Source organism: Astatotilapia calliptera, chromosome 6 (assembly GCF_900246225.1).
Source record: "Astatotilapia calliptera chromosome 6, fAstCal1.2, whole genome shotgun sequence".
Taxonomy (NCBI): domain Eukaryota; kingdom Metazoa; phylum Chordata; class Actinopteri; order Cichliformes; family Cichlidae; genus Astatotilapia; species Astatotilapia calliptera.
Genome location: NC_039307.1, coordinates 9,897,074 through 9,918,544, shown reverse-complemented (window position 1 = coordinate 9,918,544; position 21,471 = coordinate 9,897,074). Strand labels below are relative to the sequence as shown.

Sequence of the window (21,471 nt, the reverse complement as noted above, 5' to 3'; positions counted from 1 at the left end):
TGTAATGTTTTTTGACAGCTGCACTAGAGCATTTTTACATGGTCCCCTTTTTGTTTTTCTGTGTTCATAATTTCGTTCAGCAATGCATCTGTAACGTATCGACTGAATGCCAATAAAGAAATCCAGATGGGTTTTTTTCCCGTTTAATGTCAAATTAAAAGCAGTACCTCGAACAAGAGCAGCAGCGATAATTTGAGACGTCTTTGCAGTGTCACACTGCTGTAAGTCACAGTGTTCGTCATCTGTCCCGTGACTTTGAGCTTGGTGCTGTATTTTGTTTTCAAATGCATGAATAGAACAAATGCAGCACATTATCAACATTTATTTTGTTTTTTTTTTTATGAAGACACTGCCGTTATCAGTATATTTTTCTTGATTTATAGAGGTGACACATGACATACTGATGCTGGTGAGATCCTGGAGATTTATGACATGTGGGCAGACACTTACTAGTGCACAAAAGTTTGTGTTAATGTAGAAACATGCCACTTGCATACAAGACAGATGGTCACTGGAACTGAGTCAGTGCATGCCTACCCTAAATATTCATTTAAAAATCATAAATGATTTCATATTCAGCTGTTCAGATGGCTTTAATATCAGATTAAAAAAGTGAAACCACATTTCAAAATGACATCAAACTTTTGAGCATCACACTTGATGCAGTTCTCTGTTCCTCAGATGCACTTTACACAATATATGATCTGGAAAATGTTGATGTTTGCATATCCTTCAGTCTTTTCACTTTGACTATAAAACACCTGAGACTGAACCTTCTGACCTGCTAATGTGCGAGTCGTAAAATAAGTCAAAAAAGTGACACTTCATAATAATCATTTTCTTATGCTATCTGTGCAAAGGATTAACATTTCCTTAAAAAAAAAGCATAGCATACAGATTTTCAGTGTTCAAAAAAAAAAAAAAAAAAAAATTTAATTTAGTTTCTTTTGAAGGCTTCCCACAAAAGCAACATTTATAAAGATACAGACTAACAGCAGTGAAGGTTTTGGTTGATAGTAAAATGATTCCAGTGTGGAAAACAACTATTGCAACAAGTCATTGCAGTAGATTCATTAAATACAAACATTATCAGAAATATGTTTCTAATGTGATATACATTCAATTTCTGCCACTATCCAAATTGTGTAAGGCCATAATGTGTTTTTAAATTAAAGACAGGTACAGATACAGGCAGGTAAAAGCACGTCTAATGGGCTCTTACATACATACAGAAAACAGCGGGACAAAATGTTAATGAACAATCACATGCCCTAAAGCGAGAGGTTAAAAGTGTCGTAAATCAGATTATTAGAAACACCTTTTACATAATCACAAATACATGAGCAGTTTCTTTTGGCCACATATAGAGTTAGTCCTGTGTCTGTAGTGTTAATGTCTGTGCTTTGTAATGACACACTTGGCATGGATAACAACATGTTCCTATTGCTGAGCAGCACCTGCTTTAAATTAATGATTGATTGTACTTCCACGTGTTACGCAGAATACAAGAGGAAGTTACACTTGCACTGGCCGTTAAACATGGGCTGAATTTCACTGACTGGAAAGAGACACTGTTCAGTCAGTAAATGGAGAGTGGACATGTTAAGTACTAGGTAAACCCAGAGCGGCTTAATCATTAGTCAAGTTAGTGTCAGGAACAACTTTTTTTTTTTTAAACATGTAGAGTTTAGACCTGCTTTTATGTAACAGATTGGAGTTATGAAGCCATTAGTTTGGCAAACAAGTGGAATAACTGCCCCCCATAATCCCTCCTCCCCTCTCCCAAAACCCCGACCCCTGTGTGCATCATCCCAAGAGGTGTTGCAGGTAGATCTACAGCGGCAACAACTAGAAGTGAAGAAAGCCTTCAAAGAACAGATCCAGAAATCCTCCGCGTCTCCTTCCGCTACACACACAAAAAAAAACAGAAACATGGAAAAAAAGAGTTAAGCTGCAGGCCAAAATGACAAAAATCAGTAAATCAATAAAACACATCTGATGACATCTAATGCATGCTAAAACTCTGAGTTTGTGTTATGAAGGTGGTTCACTCGGTACCAAGGTACATCACCATGGTAACTTATGCTGCAGAATAAACCTGCTCCAGATGAGTGCATGTTTGAAATTTGAGATAAAAAAGGTATGAAATCACTGCCTACGGACCAACCAGTTCTACAGAGAACAGCTTCAGCATTCCTAGAATATCACTCAGACCTCCGTGTGTAGACAGTAGGAGGACCAAAAGTTGTTTTTTTTAAAAATCATCATCTAAAGTCTTTTGTCTTTCTCTAATGAACATCAATAATAAATCCATACATACAATAAATATTCTTAGAACCATCTTTATTTCTCCCCCCCCCCCCACTTGTTGGCTGCAAACAATTTGAAAAACTTTTCATTGTTCTAAAAGCCTTAATGCTCGCTCCTAAACCAGAGCACTGGTTTGTATGTTTTATTCTTTACTCTGGCTGCAGCTGAAAGGATGAACTAAAACAACAACTATTATAATCTGTAAGATTCTCTTACCAAGTCTTAATACCACATTATGTGTAATGTTATATTGTTGCTTTATTTACACAGTCATCTTTTGTTTTATTGCCAACTTTCCTTTTTGACTTCAAATAGGCCAATCTTTATTAACAAAGTAGGTCTATTCTGGTCTTACTTACAAAAGTGCTTAAACAAATTACTAAACAAGTGGACACGCACTCAGCTGCTCTCAGTTTGTATTATGTGTGTAACCTTCATATTTTCTAATATCACGGTTTTATCCTTGCAAAATCAGCCACTCTGCTGCTAAACAGACTTATTTGTGTTTGTTATCTTTTGTGTCAACACGCTCCATGTGACCTCTCAGCCTGACTGATGATGTTAGGGTAAATGAAGCCAGATAACAGAAAGATCACAGAGGAGAGCAATGACAACACCACTGTTGGTTTTTCTCGGAAACATTAAGGTCAGGAAAATTCCTAATTGTTTATATAGTCAACTCACATTCAGCTGTCAAACACATGCATATCTGACCAGGCCAGACAGCATTAGGGTTTTTGCTGTTTAGTGGAATACGTTTTAGCCCAAGCCAAAAGAAAAACACGAGTACTTGGATATAATATTTTGTTCTTACCAGTGTTTTGCTTAAAGCACATTTTTGTTTTTCAAAATGTTAGAAATAACACAAAAACACAAGTTTTTGTCAATTGCTTCCTTTTGTGTAACACAAAAGCACACACACTGTTGTAACACACAATAAAGCAAGCTTTAAGAAACAAATGAAGCAACACTTCAAGTACTGCATGCTATGTTTATCTCTTACCTGTTTTTTCTACTTTTTAATTGTAACTATTTTTAATAAAATATTCAAATATTATTTACTTATTCTTACTTAAAATATTATTTGACTATTGTACCTTTTACTTTTATTTTCTCTTTTTTCGACATTTTTAAAAGCAGATTTTATTTGTCTTTTATTAGTTTTATTATGTCTACGTGATTCTCTTATTTTGTAATTATGGGCAGTGTTGGGGAGTAACGGAATACATGTACCGCCGTTACGTATTTAAAATACAAAATATGAGTAACTGTATTCCGTTACAGTTACCATTTAAAAAGGTGGTATTCAGAATACAGTTACTTTGTTGAAATAAATGGATTACACTGCGGTACTTTCCTGTTTCATTTTGTCGCGGGTCAGGACTGTTTGGGTTTTGTTTGACAGCTACGTGCTGTTGTTCCAGGCAGCAGCGTTACGGTTGCCATGGTTACAGGGCGACGCTCTCTCTCTCTCTGCGACTGTGTGTTTCCTGGGTGAGAGAGCGCCTTTTCGTTGTTGTTGTTGTTGTTGTGCTAAGCTAATAGGCAGAATGCTACAAGCATAGCTCTAAAGAATGTAGCATCATGGGCAGTGTCTGTGAGCGCGAGGAGGGAGAAAAAGGGGAGTGGAAAGGTACAAGTTGTCATCGAGGAAAAACGGGAGCTGGAAGCATGTAAATATAATAATAACCACTTCAGCCAAGAAGAGTGCCTGACGAGCCCAGTTGTAAGTAAGCTATTAAGACTCGACTGTACACCGTGTTCATGTTTTCCTCCGAAAACAATAAGTTCCGTTGGAGCAGCCTTTCGACACCTCTCTCTGTGTCTCGCAAGAAAAGTTGACCCACACAACAAAGTAAAGCTATTTTTCAGCTACGAGCTGACACGGACCCCGCCGTATTAGTCAGAGGTCCCTTTACTACAGTTCGGAGTCGCGGACCTTCAGTAATAGTAATAAATCACACAGCAATAGTACATTCACGTTGTTGTAAAAAGCATGATAATATATTAAGTAATCCAAAGTATTCAGAATACGTTACTGTCATTGAGTAACGTAACGGAATACGTTACAGAATACATTTTGGGGCATGTATTCTGTAATGGAATACATTTTAAAAGTAACCTTCCCAACACTGATTATGGGTTTGTTTTTTTTGTATTTTGTGTTTTCAGTTTTGTCACTGCTGGTTCTGCACATTTTTGAAGACTACATAGTCCATTTGCCTCCATTGAAAAGCACTTAACTTTGGTTTTAAATTTCATATTAAAATTAGTGACTTAATTAATTCACATATTTAACAGGGAACTACTCCACCTATGTTTTAAAGTTTTTAGGTTTAAAGTTAGAATTAGGTTTAGGTTTAAGAAGCTTGGAAGTGCAATAATATTACTGAATGCTTAATCATGCTTTGTGTAGATACCAAAAATAATTAAAAATAATGACAGTGTAACAGCATTGAGTGTGGGAGTAATGTTCTGGGTGGTTTGTACTGTAGCCTTACTGGAACAGGTAAATAAAATAGGGGCATCATTACAAGTATTATCAACACTTGGCCTTTTCCTGTGGTGAAAAGTAAAAGTATTTCATGTGCTCTTAGTAGCACATGCAGCTTGGCAATCTGATGTAATTTCCTGGAAAACTCCACCCAACCTTAACAGACAAGTGAAAACTCCAGTATAGCTGTACTGGGTTTATATTCTTAGTGCTGGAGAAACTGTGGGAAAAGCAATGCCGACATTGTCATTTGTGTAAAACATAAATAAGTTTGAGAAAATATGGTGGCAAATGATAACATTTCAGTAAAACAATGGTTCTATGGATGTTTTTTGGATGTTTGTAATAAAAATAAATGGGTCAGCACAATGGTGCAGCAGCTGGCGCCATCAATTCACAGCGAAAATATTTGGGGTTTTAATCCGTTGACCTGCTGGGGCTCTCCTGTATAGAGTCTACATGTTCTCTCTGTGCCTGCATTGGCTGGCTCCAGGCATGAACATCTTTGCATTAGTGCTGTGATAAACTGGTGACCTGTCCACAGCTACAATAGGCCCCACTCATGACCCTAAACAGAATAAATTTGTTAAGAAGACTGATGGATAGTATACACTTAAATGGATGTACTCACGTGTCGATAAAGAAATAAAACTGAACTTAATGTGTTTTTTTGTCCCATTTTTATTCTCTTTCCATTTGCTTCTGTAGGGTCAGATAATAATACTGTTAATTTCCACTGTTATGCTGATGACACACAACTATATGCAAATACAAAAATCTTTTGAAGGGCGAGGACGAGTAAAAAAAAAGCCGCCCCGGCCTGTTTATAGTCTGTTTATATTCTAGCCTATTTGCCCCAAAGGCTGGGTGGAGCAACCCTAGTGTTTGTAGTAGTGCTCAACAGCATGATTTGAGATCCCTTCCCAGACGCCTTAACGCCCACTCACATCCTGGGCCATCTGACCTCAGGAATTCGCATGATAAGGTGGGGCCAGGTTTCACAATGAACTCACCCGAAACTCTGGCTGATTGGGACCCACACCCAGTTTCACACCTTGGCTCAGGCGATTAGAGGATCATCAGGGGGTCCTTTTGTCCCTCTCTGTGGGGGATACTCCCACTAGGTTTATATCTGGGACTCTCCACCATTTGACCTTAGAACTGAAGAAGCTTCTCGGATGAGAGGTGAAACGTCTTCAAGCAACTTAAAGAAGTCCAGACGCTTTTCTTTGCAAGCTCCTTTGACTACGATGACCTGGATGACTGAGAACCTTCACAGTCAACAGCATGATCAATTCACTTTTACCAACAATAGAAAAATTTGGACTGTGAAGCATATTTAGGGGCACGTGCGTATAATACGACCAGCCCAACTAGCCTCTTTTATCTCGACTAAAAGCCTGAAAACAATTACAATTGTAATTACAATCATAATTACAATGAAAACCCTCACAGCCTTAATCAACCCGCCTGATCTCCAGCCTTTCTTTTATTTAGAATAAATTAAAACTAGTCCAAATACATGCACACCATCAGGATGACTGACTACTTGCAGAAATCCCATACAGGCACAGGATAAACAGTGAGATGCCACTGTTTACTGTGGCATCTTTAAATTCATCAGATTTCTTGTAAACTTTGCTGCAGGCTGAAGGCAGCTAACCTCAGTAACTCCTAGCATGAAAAGCTAGAGTCCTTCATGTTTGTAATTAAAGCTTTAATTAAGTTAGTTTAAGCTTTAGTTAATATTTTTGTGTGTATGTAAACTAAAACTGTAAAATTAAAGCTGTTTTTGATAACATGGAAAAGAACAAACAGGGCTGTGGGAGAAAAAAAAAAAAAAAAAAAAAAAGGTTTTCAATCACGTGCCCAAAGTTGCGACATTGGATGCCGCTAAGACTGGTCTCTATGACGTTAGATATTTGATGTCACAAAACTTTGGTTCAGTGATTCCAAATCTGAGGTCCTTTTGTTCATTTCCACAAACCTGACCTGTAGCTTGGAAAACAATCATGGAAACCGGTTCTCCTACATTGAGGACTCTGCTACCAATCTGGATGTGATGTTTGACTCAGAGCTTTGTTTAGACAGTCATGCCTTCTCCAACTAAGAGATATTACCAAAGTTAAAACTGTTTTAATCCCAAGCAGACCCTGAAAGTCATCCATACTTTCAACTCATCACATTTGGGCTTGTAAGTCACTCTGTGTGAGTCTCAGCCAAAAATCTCCAAATTCAAAGAGACAGAGTCACATCGCTCCCATCCACGTGACACCAAACTCACTGTCTGTAATTGTAGATTTGATTTTATATTTTCCCCAGTTACCTTTATAGTGTCTGTGGGCTAAATTAAGTTCACTGACCGGAAAGGTGCTCTAGCCTGTGAGCTTCAGGTCAAGCAGCGTAAAACAAACTTTGCATGAAGGCGACACATAGAAACACATTTATGCATTTTTGGAGTCACCAACTGAATCCATGCAAATTCCGGTGGCAATGTAATGCATGCAATTTGCGCTGCTGTGACTTTACCACACAGCTTCCTTGTGATGTTGTTGTAAAGGCTCTGAACCTTCCTCCAAAACAGATGTGTTAGCAAGATAGCTCGACATGTATAAAATGCATTCCTTGAGCAGAGGAGCGATGCACCGCTTGACAATTTTAAACTACAACTAATTTTATTTACTTTTTTTTTTTTTTTTTTTAATCAAATATCAGGAATGTACTTTAAGGTAACACTACATTATTTGATACCATCTACTTCAACTGTGTGTGACCCATATATGCATTAACCCCCTAAAAATGTCCATTATAAATGCCCCCCAAAATGCAGGGTTTTAACTGGGTCATAATGGATATTTTTCAGAATCAGAATTTGATTCTGATTCTGAAAAATATCCATTATGACCCAGTTAAAACCCTGCATTTTTTTTCCGCCCTAGTTTAATTAAATATACAGTTTTATACCCCCACCAAATGAAACCTCCATGAAGGAGCAAGCAAGCCTACCTCAGAACAGGGAGCAGGACTTGGGGGGTCTGAAGGGATTATCACTGGAGGGGACGCCCATCAGGAGAGGATCCTTGGAGGCGTTTTGCATACAGAAGTTTTTCAGATCTGCGGCAGCCTGGGACACCTGCAGAGCCAGACACACGAGTGAGTGTGTGTGTGTGTGTTGGGTGGGGGATCATGAAAACAAAAACAGAGTATTTGTGATTCCTGCTACAACCCTTTGTACCTCCCACTCTCTCATTTACATGACTAACTGGCTCATTTTTTTTGCATAACATTTGCAAGGAACAGTTCCATACACGAACGGGTGTGTCTGCTGTGTATCTCTGACAGATTATGCTCACAGTCTCCTTAAAATAATCAACCCAGGGAGGTTTAACTTTCAGAAATTCCATAAACGGGTCACTTCTCCTGACACTTTAGAGCGACTTTCTAAAACAAACTAATAAGCAGAAGAAACTTGTTCGCTTGTAGCTGCGATTTAAACTACCAGAAAGCAATCTGTGAGTCTTAAGTGTAACTTAGTGTGGACAACTTTGTTGAATCTACGGACACAGCGTCACTTCTACGGTCGGTCTCCGCCATTCAGCAGCAAGAACAGCTCAATCTTCCGTGTTTGTGTGTGAGTGTAGCAGGGGTTCGTTCGTACCTTGATCCTCCGGATACTGGCCTCGAACCGGAGCTGCTTCACGGCTCTCTGGGCGATAACTAAGTTGTTGTTGGCATTGTTGTTAGACATGGCGACGGCTGTCGGTAAAGACACGTTGAAGGCTGTTTCTTATAAACTGCCACCACCGAGCGAGAGGCAATTTATCCCTAACGGCTCCAAACTAAACCCGAGAGGGGAAACATCGTCCACTGGTCAATGCCCCGCCCCCGCTGCGCCAATGAGGTACTGGATTGGACTCTAGACCCGTCAATCAAAAAGTAAACTCGGAGACACGCCCCTGAAAACATTAACCATTATTATTAGTTTCCTAGAGAGCAGATCTCGAGGGTATCCTGTGACCTTCAGCCACAACATTTATCACATCACTTAACGTCCACCACTGTGATAGCCATATCTACAATAAAATACGTGAAAATAAAATAAGTGAGGGTAAATGACTCACTGAACACAAATCTAGTGTTTTGTTGGAGACATCCAGTGTAGCAACAGCAGGGCGTAATTCAGGGATTTTTACTTTGGTGCCTACACAATAGCATGAAAGACGGACATAACTTCCAGATCTGAAAAGCCAAGCCAAGGTGAAAGTGTGCTAACCTTTGCCTTCTTTTTAATACCACCAGGTGGCGACTCATGTGGTTTCAGAAAGACTTGTATAGAAAACATGGGAAAATGGTCCAGGGCTCACTTAATCTGTGACCTCAGTAAACACTTTCCCAATGAGTTTATGAGCTTAATTGATACTTTCCAGTCATACTGAACTTAAAATTAAGTCTGTTTGAATTGCAAATGATGGTCACTCAAAAAGTCTGACAGGATTATACAAGATCGGCTCCCTGGGTGTGTATTTTCACAGTACTCACCCACACATCACTCATCATATCCACTTTCAAATCACTAAGTTGGAAGTGGCAAAAATGCTCACCTCGAGTGTTTGCAATAGGACCATACTATAGGATGGTCCTGTTGTGTAGGATAGGATAGAATAGGATCATACTAACAACTGGGTGACATCAAACTGGCTAGTAAGACTAGTTCAGCACTGTTAAAACAGTAAGCACAGTTCTAGTGTTAGTACTGTATCGGTATGAAGGTGATATCTCATGAACATTGTCACTGCATGAAAACTTGGTCTAGCTATTATCTGATAACTGTTTTGCATTGTAATCGAGGGCTAAAAATTGAGCCAACACGGAAATACCAAAAATTGTAGTTCCTGGAGTAACTTCAGGATGGCTTGAAAAACAAATCAGTCCCCACAGACTTCCACGGTAAAAATGGCCAAACAAAAAGTATGTTTAGAGCCCTGTGTAAAAATGGTGTTGGGTGTAGTGGGTGAGTCTTTTATAACTTATCTGTCTGGATTTTGCTAAGATTTGCTTTGACTTCAAAATTAACCGGAAAAACCAACATAACTTTAATTATGCAAGAGGATCCTTGCCTACAGGCTGTCAATCACTGCCTGTAGTTTAGAACCCATTGACATCACCAAATGCTTCAGGCTTTCTTCGGTAAATGTAAACCATGGTCTACTAGGTTTCAGATCAGGTGACTGACGTGTCTATTGAAGAATATCCTATTTCGTTGCCTTGAGAAATTCTTGCAGTATTTTGCTTAATCTGAGCAGAAAGTACAGTGGTGTACACGTCACCAGGAGTCACATAATCACTAAACACTAGTAACTTGTTTCTATTCTTAACCATACATGCTAAGGCCATGACATTACCTGGTGATGTGGTATACTCTGGATCATACTCCTTCTTTATTTGACTACTCGTGAACTCTTTGTTATCTTGCTCATAGGTATATATGTTTTTAAGTCAAGATGTTAATGAGGTACTTTTGTAAAAATCTCTTGAATTCAAGCTGGAATCTGCACTTCACTCACATCTAGAAAATTCACTCTTGTAGTGTACAGAGGATCACTGAAACAGTCGTTGACCAAAACCTTACGGACCTGAATTTCATCATGTAGTACAAATGACAGCCTCATGGTGACGCCAGAGGAAAAGTTATCAGTTAACCAAAGTCATTTAAATCCTCCATTGAGACACATACTACATTTAATGACAGATTATCAAGCAGTTGTTTTTCATCATATTTTTCACCTTTTATGCTGTGAAACTTTATAACTGGTTTGGTTATTAGACCCAGAGAGGAGCCCAGTGTTTTTTGAAACAGATGGTCTTAGTCCCAGTAATAAAGAAAAATAGTTGTGAACATAGTAATAATAATAGTTCAATAATTCAAACAATTTTTTATACAAATAAGAAAACAAAAACAAATACAAAAGAAAGTACATGCATCTTGATTTTTATTATTGATTAAATTGTACAATATCACAGCATTAATATTTATTATTTAAATATGAATATTTAATGAATTTGAAAAAAGGATTTAAAAAAATGAATATGCCCTCATAGAATGTCCTTGCGATATACTTGGATATTATGAGTTCATGCAGGTGACTTATTCCCTAATAGAAAAAGAAGAAATGGTGGTTATTGATTTGAGACCGATCATTAAACATTAGTATTGAATCTAAATTTGTATTCATACTCACAAGTGATCGGTCCAATGGTGATGGGATTCATAGAAGCTGAGTTGGAAACAGAGCGGCGTGTCCTACTTGTGCATGACTACAAGGAGAGAGGCGATGAGAATAAAGATATAGGATTAAAACCAGAGAAACCATTTTGGATTATGGAGTAGTGCTAAAGTAAAATGTGGAACTCACTGCTACACAGCTGGAGGTCCCCTTTTTGCACAGGCTGAGGCTGCAGTGAAGATATATGTCTCTGTATTGACCCTGGAGCAGGAAGAGCAGAGCAGAGAAACGAGCTCGGAGGGACGAGCCGCTTTCAACTATTGACACCTTTAGGCGGTTAGTGGGACACCTGTGAGACAGGAGGGAGGAGATCAGCAGGGTCCACACAATTCACTGTATCTCACAAAGCATTGGTGAGGTTGGAGAGATGCACATACTTGTTCTGGATGAGAGGATATTGTGTGGGATCATCAGGGTTTGGTGAGTGAGTGGCATAGCAGTCCTCCAGAACAGCTGCCAAAACTGGGTCTGTGTCCTCCACAGAGACGCCCACGTACAGAGGTGAACCCACTGGGAGGAAGACTTGGCCTGGTGGATAAGACTCAGTGTAGTTGGAGTTGCGGAACAGAGACATGGAGGCTCGAGCTTTTGGACCCGAACCTGAAATGCCTCCAGACAACCTGAAAAAAAGGAAAGAAAATTATATAATGCAATGATCTCTCAGACACTACTTGCTGCTATTCTGTCTTTTTCCTGGTTTGTGTAAGTGGAGGCCTTCAGTTTGTTTGCTTTGTTTTCACTTTATGTCTTTATGCCCACTGTGCAAAAGTGGACATCTCTAAATCAGAAGTCTGATGGTTCAATCCCCAGCTCTTCCAGACCATATGTTGGAGATGTGTGTATGTGAGCATGTGCCGATAAAAAGTGCTTCAAGTGCATAGACTCAAGTAGCATAATCAGGGACCATATAATGACCAAAAATGTGCCTGAGAGCAGCACCACTTTGAGATTATTGACCTGGATTTCACAACTTATCTTTGTGCCTGTGCGTGTGTGTATGATTGTGTGTGTATAATCACTTCACCCCACCAATCATTCTGCTGAGTCAAGTGATCACTGCTATCTCTCCTCTCTTCCTCAAAGCCTTTGTGGGAAAACTCTGTTTCAGCCTACATACAGTTTGTGGGGTTATGTTAATTTGTAAATCCAAATTGTTGCCTCGAGGCAAGTGTTTAAAGTCCCTGTCAGTACTTGAATGTGGGTATTTAGATCCTCATCATTAATAGATTCGTCTTTACATGATTTTTATTGACTGACGGCTCTGTTCACTAAAGCAATGTGGCTGTCATATAATTTTGTTACAACATTTCTGAATTGGTGGATACATAGAAATAGCAAAAAGAAGGACAAATACAAATATAGAAATCTCTCATGTGAAATCTCCTTGAGTTTTTTCCTCTCACTGTACTGATCTTTATTTGTTAATGAATAATCAGGTCCTCAGATGACAGGAGGCTCAACAAGTCAACAAGGACAGGTTAAATAATAAATAAGGCTGTAAAAAATCAGAAACTTGTTTTAGTGATAAAAATCTAATTGCAGAATCTTTTTGTCCTGTTTTCTCATGTTTATCCTGTTGTTCTTAAAATGGACAGGATACATTATGGAATGAAGCAAAGAAAAGACTTTTGAGAACAGGAAGTGCTCTCTTTAAAAAATGTACTCTTCACATCCCACGGCTGCTCACTCAAATATGTGAACGCTTGCTACCAAACAAATTTCCTGTAGATGAACAGTTAAGACAACCTTGAATTTTGAACCTTGACGTGTGTGTGATCATTTGATTCAGAAAGAGTCATAAATAATCATTTAGGAAATGAATATAATTACCACATTTGTCTTGGCCCTATGCCTATCAGTGACCATGTAATCTACTTTCCCTTTCATCATGGGAAGCCAAGTAGACGCACCCTTATGGAAAACACTGTCCTCAGCTGGAGAAAGGTAAAAAAAAAAAAAAAAAAAAAATTATACAGCATAATCAGGGACCATATAATGACCAAAAATGTGCCTGAGAGCAGCACCACTTTGAGATTATTGACCTGGATTTCACAACTTATCTTTGTGCCTGTGCGTGTGTGTATGATTGTGTGTGTATAATCACTTCACCCCACCAATCATTCTGCTGAGTCAAGTGATCACTGCTATCTCTCCTCTCTTCCTCAAAGCCTTTGTGGGAAAACTCTGTTTCAGCCTCTCACTAAAGACTCAGGTGGGTTCTTTTGCCCCCTGAATCCTCTTCTTTCTACTGGAATTAGAGTTTGTTTTTAGGTTTTATTATTAAGTATATTTGTCTCAAATTTGTTTTTAAAACTTTAAGTAAACAGTTTTTAGATTTAAATGTTTTATATAAATGTGATTTGACTAAATAAGAAGACGCTTCCTACGTATTCTTTACATTTTAGAAACCACGTGGTAATCCACCATAGGAACGCCAAGCAAAACAACACTATTGTACAAAAACACAGAGAAAAGATGAAAAATGTTTAAAAACAACATATAACAGATGGGCTGAAGAAGATGATTTTAAATAAAGGACATTTGTGGTGTTTTAGTCACAAAATCTTGAAGAATCATATTTTTTTATGTTTTATATTTATTTGCACCAGAGTACCAAAAGAATTCATTAATTTTGGCAGTTTTATTTGCACAAACATTATTCTTGAATGTTTGACACTTCATGGAATGTCATGAAGTGGAGCTAAAGAGAAAAATCTCAAGTAACATTTTGCAACTAATTTGGTTAATTTCTATAAGGTCATTAACATTGCTGGGTAATTGTATTTCAAATCAACCAAGTCCTCTGCTTGACCAGCAGGGCTTGGTTGTCCAAAGATTGCAAAGTCCCATATTTGAACACACATAAATCCAAAAATCCAATGTGAAATTCCCAGTCACAAAAATGAAAAAATTCTATTCCATGTTGACTCATCAAATTGTTTAGACTATTTTTTGTTAAACCATCTCAGATTCATCTACACTTTTTGTTATCCATATTTACGTTTTTAGTGGAAGAAACGAGGGAAAAATAAGAATTTGCATATTAATGATTAAGGAACTGACCTCCCAGACCATTGTTCCTTCAGCCGTTATGCAGCGTACTGTTTATAAGATTGGGGAAACCTGCACTCAGCTGAGACCGAAGAAGTCACTTGGATTAGTGACGAAACGTTTCTCCCACTGAAAACTTCACGTCCAGATGAGCAGAATCAAACTTTGGTGATTTACTTGTAGTCATTCTATTTCCTCTGTACTAATACTTAGGTTTATCCCAGCTGTGACCAGTTTCCAGCCCTCCTGATTATCAGGGGCGGATCTACTGGGGTGGCATGTGCCACAAGTGGTTGATTGTTACACTCTGGAAATGGAATGAAGGTGAGTGTTATTAACCTTCTGGGGCCGACGGACGCAACACTATCAAGAAAGAGAGAGAGAGAGAGAGAGAGAGGAAGAGAGAGAGAGACAGAAAGGGGTACACAGACACTTTGCGCAGGCACCGTCTCCACCTCACTGAAGCCAGTAAACACGTCACTGGATTTGGCCCGGTGGCAAATTCATAAAAGGAGACATAAGCCTGCTTTGTTATAATATTTACCTCCACAGATGACTCTGGCATCTTTACAGTTAACACAATTGTGGACCCCAAACCAAGTATGTTTGCATTTGGTAGTGCTATTAGCGCTGCCACAGCCCAACTGTCTGCACACCACATTGGCATCATTAAGATCTCAGGAATCATCACCAACAGAAAAACAAAATATTAATTGGGGTAAGTAAAATAAGAATAATGTTATTGGTAGACAAGGCTTGCTATGATGACTGCTAACATATAGGATGATGTGGAAGAATGGGGGAAGGTGTTGTTGCTTTGGGTCTTTGGGCAAGAGTTTCGTGTTTCTATTCTTAGTTTATTCTTTTGGATATTTCAGTCTGTAGTTCTTGTTACTTTTGTACTCTGGCTCTGTTTGCATTTTGAGCATTGGTTTATATCTCAGCATAACATCTCCAGTGTCCTTTTGTATCTTGTTAACACTTTGTCTCTCTCCGTGTTTGTTACTTCCTGTTTTATTTTCGCCCTCTGTTGTCTCCTGTGCAATCTATAAGAGATAAGAGACAGAGAAGCTGATACAGACTCTGGCTACGTCTACACTAATTTCAAATGATAAATTTGAAAACGACATTCTCGTCTAAAAACGCTCCGCGTCCACACTGTCGTTTTCAGTCATTTCCTAACAGTTGTTCATCTACACTGAAACGACTCAAAGCGCTTGTTCCTGTATTGCGCATGCCTGAAACGAAAACGATTCGACCTGCTAATTTCTGCCTGCTGTTTATTTACTTACCGGCTCTTTGAAACGTTGCTGTAAAATGTTGAGGAAAAGCACCAAGTTTTTTAAATGGACTGACAATGAGGTGGAGTTCTTGCTGCAAGTAACACAAAAGTACAAAGTAGCAAAAGTGAGTGAGAATTAAAGAATTTTCTAAATGCTCCGGATTCGCAGTCCACACTGCGATTCGAAAACGATGTTTTCAAATGTATCCGCTTTGGAGAGCATTTTCAAAGAGCTCAGTTTTCCTTGACCAAAAATGCCGTCTCAGTGTGGACGGAAGGCCAAAACGGAGAGAAAAAGATGCGTTCTCAAATGAAAACGTATTATGTGGACATGGCCTCTGGGTAGTAGGGAATTAGTTGCCAGATGACTTGGAAAGTACAGCTTAAGTGATGAGGGAAATTCCCAAGAAGGTGTTGTGTCCTCTGGACTGTGGAATTGGTGGTGGAATGAGGAAGTAAAGGAAAGTGTTCAAAACAAAACAAAGAGATCAGTGAAGAAAAAGAGGGGTAGTGAAGGACATGAAGAAAGTAGACTAGAGCAGCGGTCCCCAACCTTTTTTGCGCCACGGACCGGTTTATGCCCGACAATATTTTCATGGACCGGCCTTTAAGGTGTCGCGGATAAATACAACAAAATAAAACTAGTACCGGTACCGAAAAAAAGAAAATTTATTCATAACACACGTGAAAAGACCAAGGAAAACCGAGTAAACGATAAAAACGATAACAAAATAACGCTGAAAACCGATAAAAACCCTGAAAACTATACATTTCACACCTGAGCCTCAACTCTCGCGGCCTGGTACCAAACGACTCACGGACCGGTACCGGTCCAAGGCCCGGGGGTTGGGGACCGCTGGACTAGAGCACTGGGCGGCTTGGCGTACAGAAAAGAGAGAGGTAGCAAAGAGACAGCAAAGAGAAAAGACTTTTATCGACTTGTCTGAGAGAGAGGGTAGTTGCTGAGATAGTTTAGATATCTGCAGAGAAGATATAGAGTTGATGTATTTGACCAAAGATGTTGATTATGGAGCTTCCAGGTGCTGGACAACATAGATGATTCATGGATGTGGTGAAAGAGGAGATGCAGAGGGTTGGTGTGACAGAGGAGGGATAGGGTGAGATGGAGGTGATCCACTGTGGAGAGCATGCTAGGGAGCAGCCAGAAGAGGAAGAATGAAAACAGATAACCTATCTAACCAATTCAGATTAAACTATTGCACTGATAAGATACCATATCTTGGTATTGTATCTTGATAGGATAAAATCTTGGTATCTTATCAAGATATGTTTGTTTTAGATTTGCTCTCACGTGATTTTTACTGTAAGATATGAGGAATAGGCTTTGATATAATCTGACCTCCTTTCTGTTTTATGCAGGTAGTGTCATACAACATTCAAGTCTTACAATTAGAGTCATTACAGAAGATGTCGTTAGGCCCCCGTTTTTTTAACAAATAAAAATGTAAAAAAAAATCTTTTGAATTTGAAGAAAAAACATACAAACTTGTCATATCTAAGATGGATTACATCTTACATCGCACTCAGAATAAGACCTCTGAGCAAAAATTGATTACATCTTGGAGAAGCTCACTGCGGTCGTGAGTTCTCAGAATCTGCTCTTTGAGCACAAGAAGGACAACATCACGGAGCGTAAGTTTGATAAGATCATGGAGAAGCTCACGGCTCTCCAACGGGAGATTGAGAGACCAGTGTCGGACTGTTAGAACAGCTTTGAAATTCACATGAGTTGTTCGCACTAAAGAAAAAACCACCATCACTTCATGCGGCTACCACTTCGGCGCCAGCTGTGATCTCAAGGCAGGAGCTGAACAAAAACACCCTGATAACAGACTGTGCTTAGACTGTTCTTCCTATCCTACGCAAGGCCACCATGGGTTGGCTGGAAGACTGTTTACTTAGCCTAGCAGGGCGGAGGACACTGTCTCAGCTGAACTCTGGACACACACACACACTGATACACACTCATCCCCCCTCCCTTTCCAAACGCCTTCGATGCTTGTCCCCTCCTGGGGAAGATGGCGATCGACTGGACCAGCGCAGACATGCTGCAGGACCGGATGCGCTGTCTACACCGGCTCTCTCTTACCCTTTACCCACCCTGTTGCTTGTCTTGTGTTTCTATGGTGTACTGATAGTCATGTGCTTTTTGTGCTGAGGTGTTTTTTTCTGTTATCAAACTGTTCTCCCATTAGGAGCTCAGTCTGAGTGGAGTTTTTTTTTCTCCTCCTCTCACCTCATGTTATATATTTTCGTTGTTTTTTTCCTATCAGCCTACCTCTCTGACATGTCTTCCCAATGTGTTGTTTGTGTAAGTTTGGTCAGAAGGTTCCTTTGTAAGTGTGCATGCGCCATTAGCGTGCTGCCTGCTGTAACCCTAATTTCCTTCGGGATTAATAAAGTATTCTGATTCTGATTCTTAGATCAAAATATTACATAGACAAGACATCATATCATCCTAAACTAAAGTGCACATGATAAGACCCAATGGGAAATAGTGATGTTATTTGATCTGGTCATGTTCTATAATATTTGCCTCAAAGGCATGAATTCATCTGTAAAGAAAAACTAACATTTTTTCTGCCTATAGTCTGTTTTAAGATTAAAAGAACAAAAGCCTAGTGTTTGAAGTTAGTGAAAGAAAAAACAAGAGGCTCAACAGCACGATCAATTCATTTCACTTTTACTAACAATAAAAGCATTTAGACTGTCAAACACATGTATAAAAATTATAATACAACCAGCCCAAGTAGCCTCTTTTTCTCAACTAAAAGCCTGTAAACAAAAAACACTAGTGATGACAATGCTGTCTTATGCAGCAGTAGCCTCTCCTCTCGGACACACACGGCAATCAGCTTGTTACTATAAATACAATGAAAACCTTCACAGCCTTTATAAAACCATCTGATCAACTAGCATAACTGAAGAATTTTTTCAACTACTCCCGTCTGTGTGACGCCAAACTAACTGACTGCTAAATGTAGATTTGATTTTAAATTTTCCTCAGTTACTTTTATAGTCTTCTGTAAGCTAAATTGAGTTCACTGACTGAAAAGGTGCTCTAGCCTGTGAGCTTCAGGTCAAGCAGTGTAAAACAGACTTTACAGGAAGGCGACACATAAAAACGCATTTATGCATTTTTGGAGTCACCAACTGAATACATGCAAATTCTGGCAGCAATGCAATGCATGCAGTTTGTGCTGATGTCACGGTGACATGCACAAAAAGCATTCCTTCAGCGGAGAATCTATGCACTGCTTGACAATTTTAAATTATAACTCAGGTCACATAAAAGGTGCTCAGTGTTAAGTTACTATGGCGATCTTACCAGGTACAAAGGAAGGCCACCTTTGTCACACTGAAATCTCGAGTTGAGGCTCAGCACAGCTCAGTAACCTGTTACATACATATATACATTATATATAATATTTATTTATATATATATAAATTATAATTTGAGTAAAAAAAAAAGCACTGGATTGGACTCTAGACCAGTCAATCAAAAAGTAAACTCAGAGACACGCCCCTGAAAACATTAGCCATTGCATGACCTTCAGCCACAGCATTCATCACATCACTTAACGTCCACCAGTGTGATAGCTTTATTTACAATAAAATAAATGAAATGTGAGGGTAAATAGCTTACTAAACACAAATCCAGTGTTTTGTTGGAGGCATCAAATGTAATAACAGGAGAGCGTAATTTTTACTTTGGTGCCTACAGAGTAGCATGAAAGACAGATATATCATCCTGGTCTAAACAGCATTATTTACCATTATTTAGCACTAATTAGGTGGTGCAGTTTGGTCGGTAACCTTTTGGAAAACTGTACAATTCTTGTAATTTTGTTTTTAACCTCCTAGGACCTGGCGTCCACATATGTGGACATCACATTTTGGGATGTCTAGACCAAAATACCTAATTTTGCTCTACAAGGGACTGATATCCACTTACGAGGACATTATACTGCCACTGTTCTATTAAAATTTAAAACGAATGTCCTCATATGTTGATCTCATTTTTCTCAGAAACAAAAATTAGGTTATAAAAAAAAAAATCAGGTAATTCTTTGTTTTTATATTCATTAGGTCCCAATCAGCCCAAATGGCAAAGAAAAATTAAAAATGCATGCCGTGAAAGAGTTCAGGTCTTAGGAGGTTAAATAATAAAGTCGAGATGTTATTGAAGGGCTGACCTTCAGCTTTAATTCAAAGGGTTTAACAAAACTATTAACTGCTTAGGAAGCCATTTTATACATAGTTCTGTATTTCAGAGGTTCAAAATTAACTAGATAAAATAACATAATTTTACATTTGAATACTTGGATGAGGATTCTTTGCTCTCAATAACTACCTGAAGTTTAGAATCCATGAACATCACCAATCCCCCTCTGCGATTCGCTACCTTATCGTGGTGGAGGGTTTTGTGTGTTCCAGGGATCCCAGGGGCTGTGTTGTCTGAGGGCTTCTGCCCCCTGGTAGGGTCTCCCATGGCAAATTGGTCCTGGGTGAGGGACCAGACAAAGAGCGGTTCAGAAGACCATTATGAGAAGAGAACAGTTCACCCTGCCTGGGATAGGGTTACCAGGGCCCTTCCCTGGAGCCAGGCTCAGGGAGGGTGCCCGAGGGCGAGCGTATGGTGGCCAGGCCTTAGTCCATTGAGCCCAGCCGGGCACAGCCCGAAAAAAGGACATAGGCCCATCGTCCTGCAGGCCCACCACCCGCAGGAGGTATCGCAGGGGTCGGGTGCATCGTGTGTCGGGCAGCAGCCAGGAGCGGAGGCCCTGGCAGACCGATCCCCGGCTACCAAGACAGCAACTGGGACGTGTGAACATCACCAAATGCTGTGGTTCCTCCTCTGAGATGCTTTAACAGGCTTTTATTGAGCCCATGTTCAGTTGTTACTTGTTTGTGGGTCTTTCTGCCTTCAGTAACTGTAAACTATGGTCTACTAGGGTTCAGATCAGTGACTGATGTGTCTATTGAAGAATATCCCATTTCGTTGCCTTGAGAAATTCTTGCAGGATTTTGTTTAATCTGAGCAGAAAGTACAGTCGTGTACTCATCACCAGGAGTCACATCATCAGTAAACACAAAGTTAACTTGTTTCTATTCTTAACCATACATGCCAAGGCCATGACATTACCTGGTGATGTGGTATACTCTGGATCATACTCCTTCTTTATTTGACCACTCGTGAACTCTTCATTATCTTGCTCATAGGTATATATGTCTTTAAGTCAAATGATGGCCTGACTAAGCTGTTAATGCTGTACTTTTGTAAAAACCTCTTGAATTCAAGCTGGAATCTGCACTTCGCTCATATCTAGAAAATTCAGTGTTGCAGTGTACAGAGGAAAGATCACAGAAACAGTCATTGCCCAAAAGCTTACAGACCTGATTTTCATCATGTAATACAAATGACAACCTCATGGTGACGCCAGAGGAAAAGTCATCTGTTAACCAAAGTCATTCAAATCCTCCTTCTTTGACTGTTGATACCCATCCCAAATTTAATGGCAGTTTATCAAAATATGGAAAGTCAGTAAACCAACCCAGAGAGGAATCCAGTGTTTTTTTGAGAAAGATTATATTAGTTCCAGTAATAAAGAAAATGTTTTGTGAATATAATAATAAGGTTGGATATAATGTACTTAGCATATAACATATGAAATAACATATTAAATTCTACAATGTAACATCAGTTTGATTAAATTATATAGAATGAATTTGAAAAAAGGATTTAATTACATCATAGAAAGTCTTTCTGATATTACAGGATGTTACAAGCTCACCGAGCTGATTTATCCCGCAAAACAAAAAGAAGAAATGGTGGCATTTATTACTTCTAGGCTGGACTACTGTAATTCATTATCAGGATGTCCTAAAAATTCCCTGAAAACCCTTCAGCTGATCAAAAATACTGCAGCAAGAGTACTGACACAGACTAGAAAGCGAGCAGATTTCTCCGATATTTGTTTCTCTTCACTGGCTTCCTGTTAAATCCAGAATCAGATTTAAAATCCTCT

The 21,471-nt window shown here is 39.1% G+C and overlaps 1 protein-coding gene across 1 annotated transcript; it reads right to left on the bottom strand.

The window, feature by feature from the left end:
• Positions 1-567: 567 nt before the first annotated feature.
• Positions 568-8,709, bottom strand: LOC113023796 (guanine nucleotide-binding protein G(I)/G(S)/G(O) subunit gamma-10). Its single transcript, XM_026170162.1, has 3 exons — positions 8,463-8,709; positions 7,811-7,937; positions 568-1,906 (listed from the first exon to the last, which is right to left on the bottom strand). Exons 1-2 carry the CDS (start codon positions 8,550-8,552, stop codon positions 7,812-7,814), a joined length of 216 nt encoding a protein of 71 aa, XP_026025947.1. The 5' UTR covers positions 8,553-8,709; the 3' UTR covers positions 568-1,906; position 7,811.
• Positions 8,710-21,471: the final 12,762 nt, after the last annotated feature.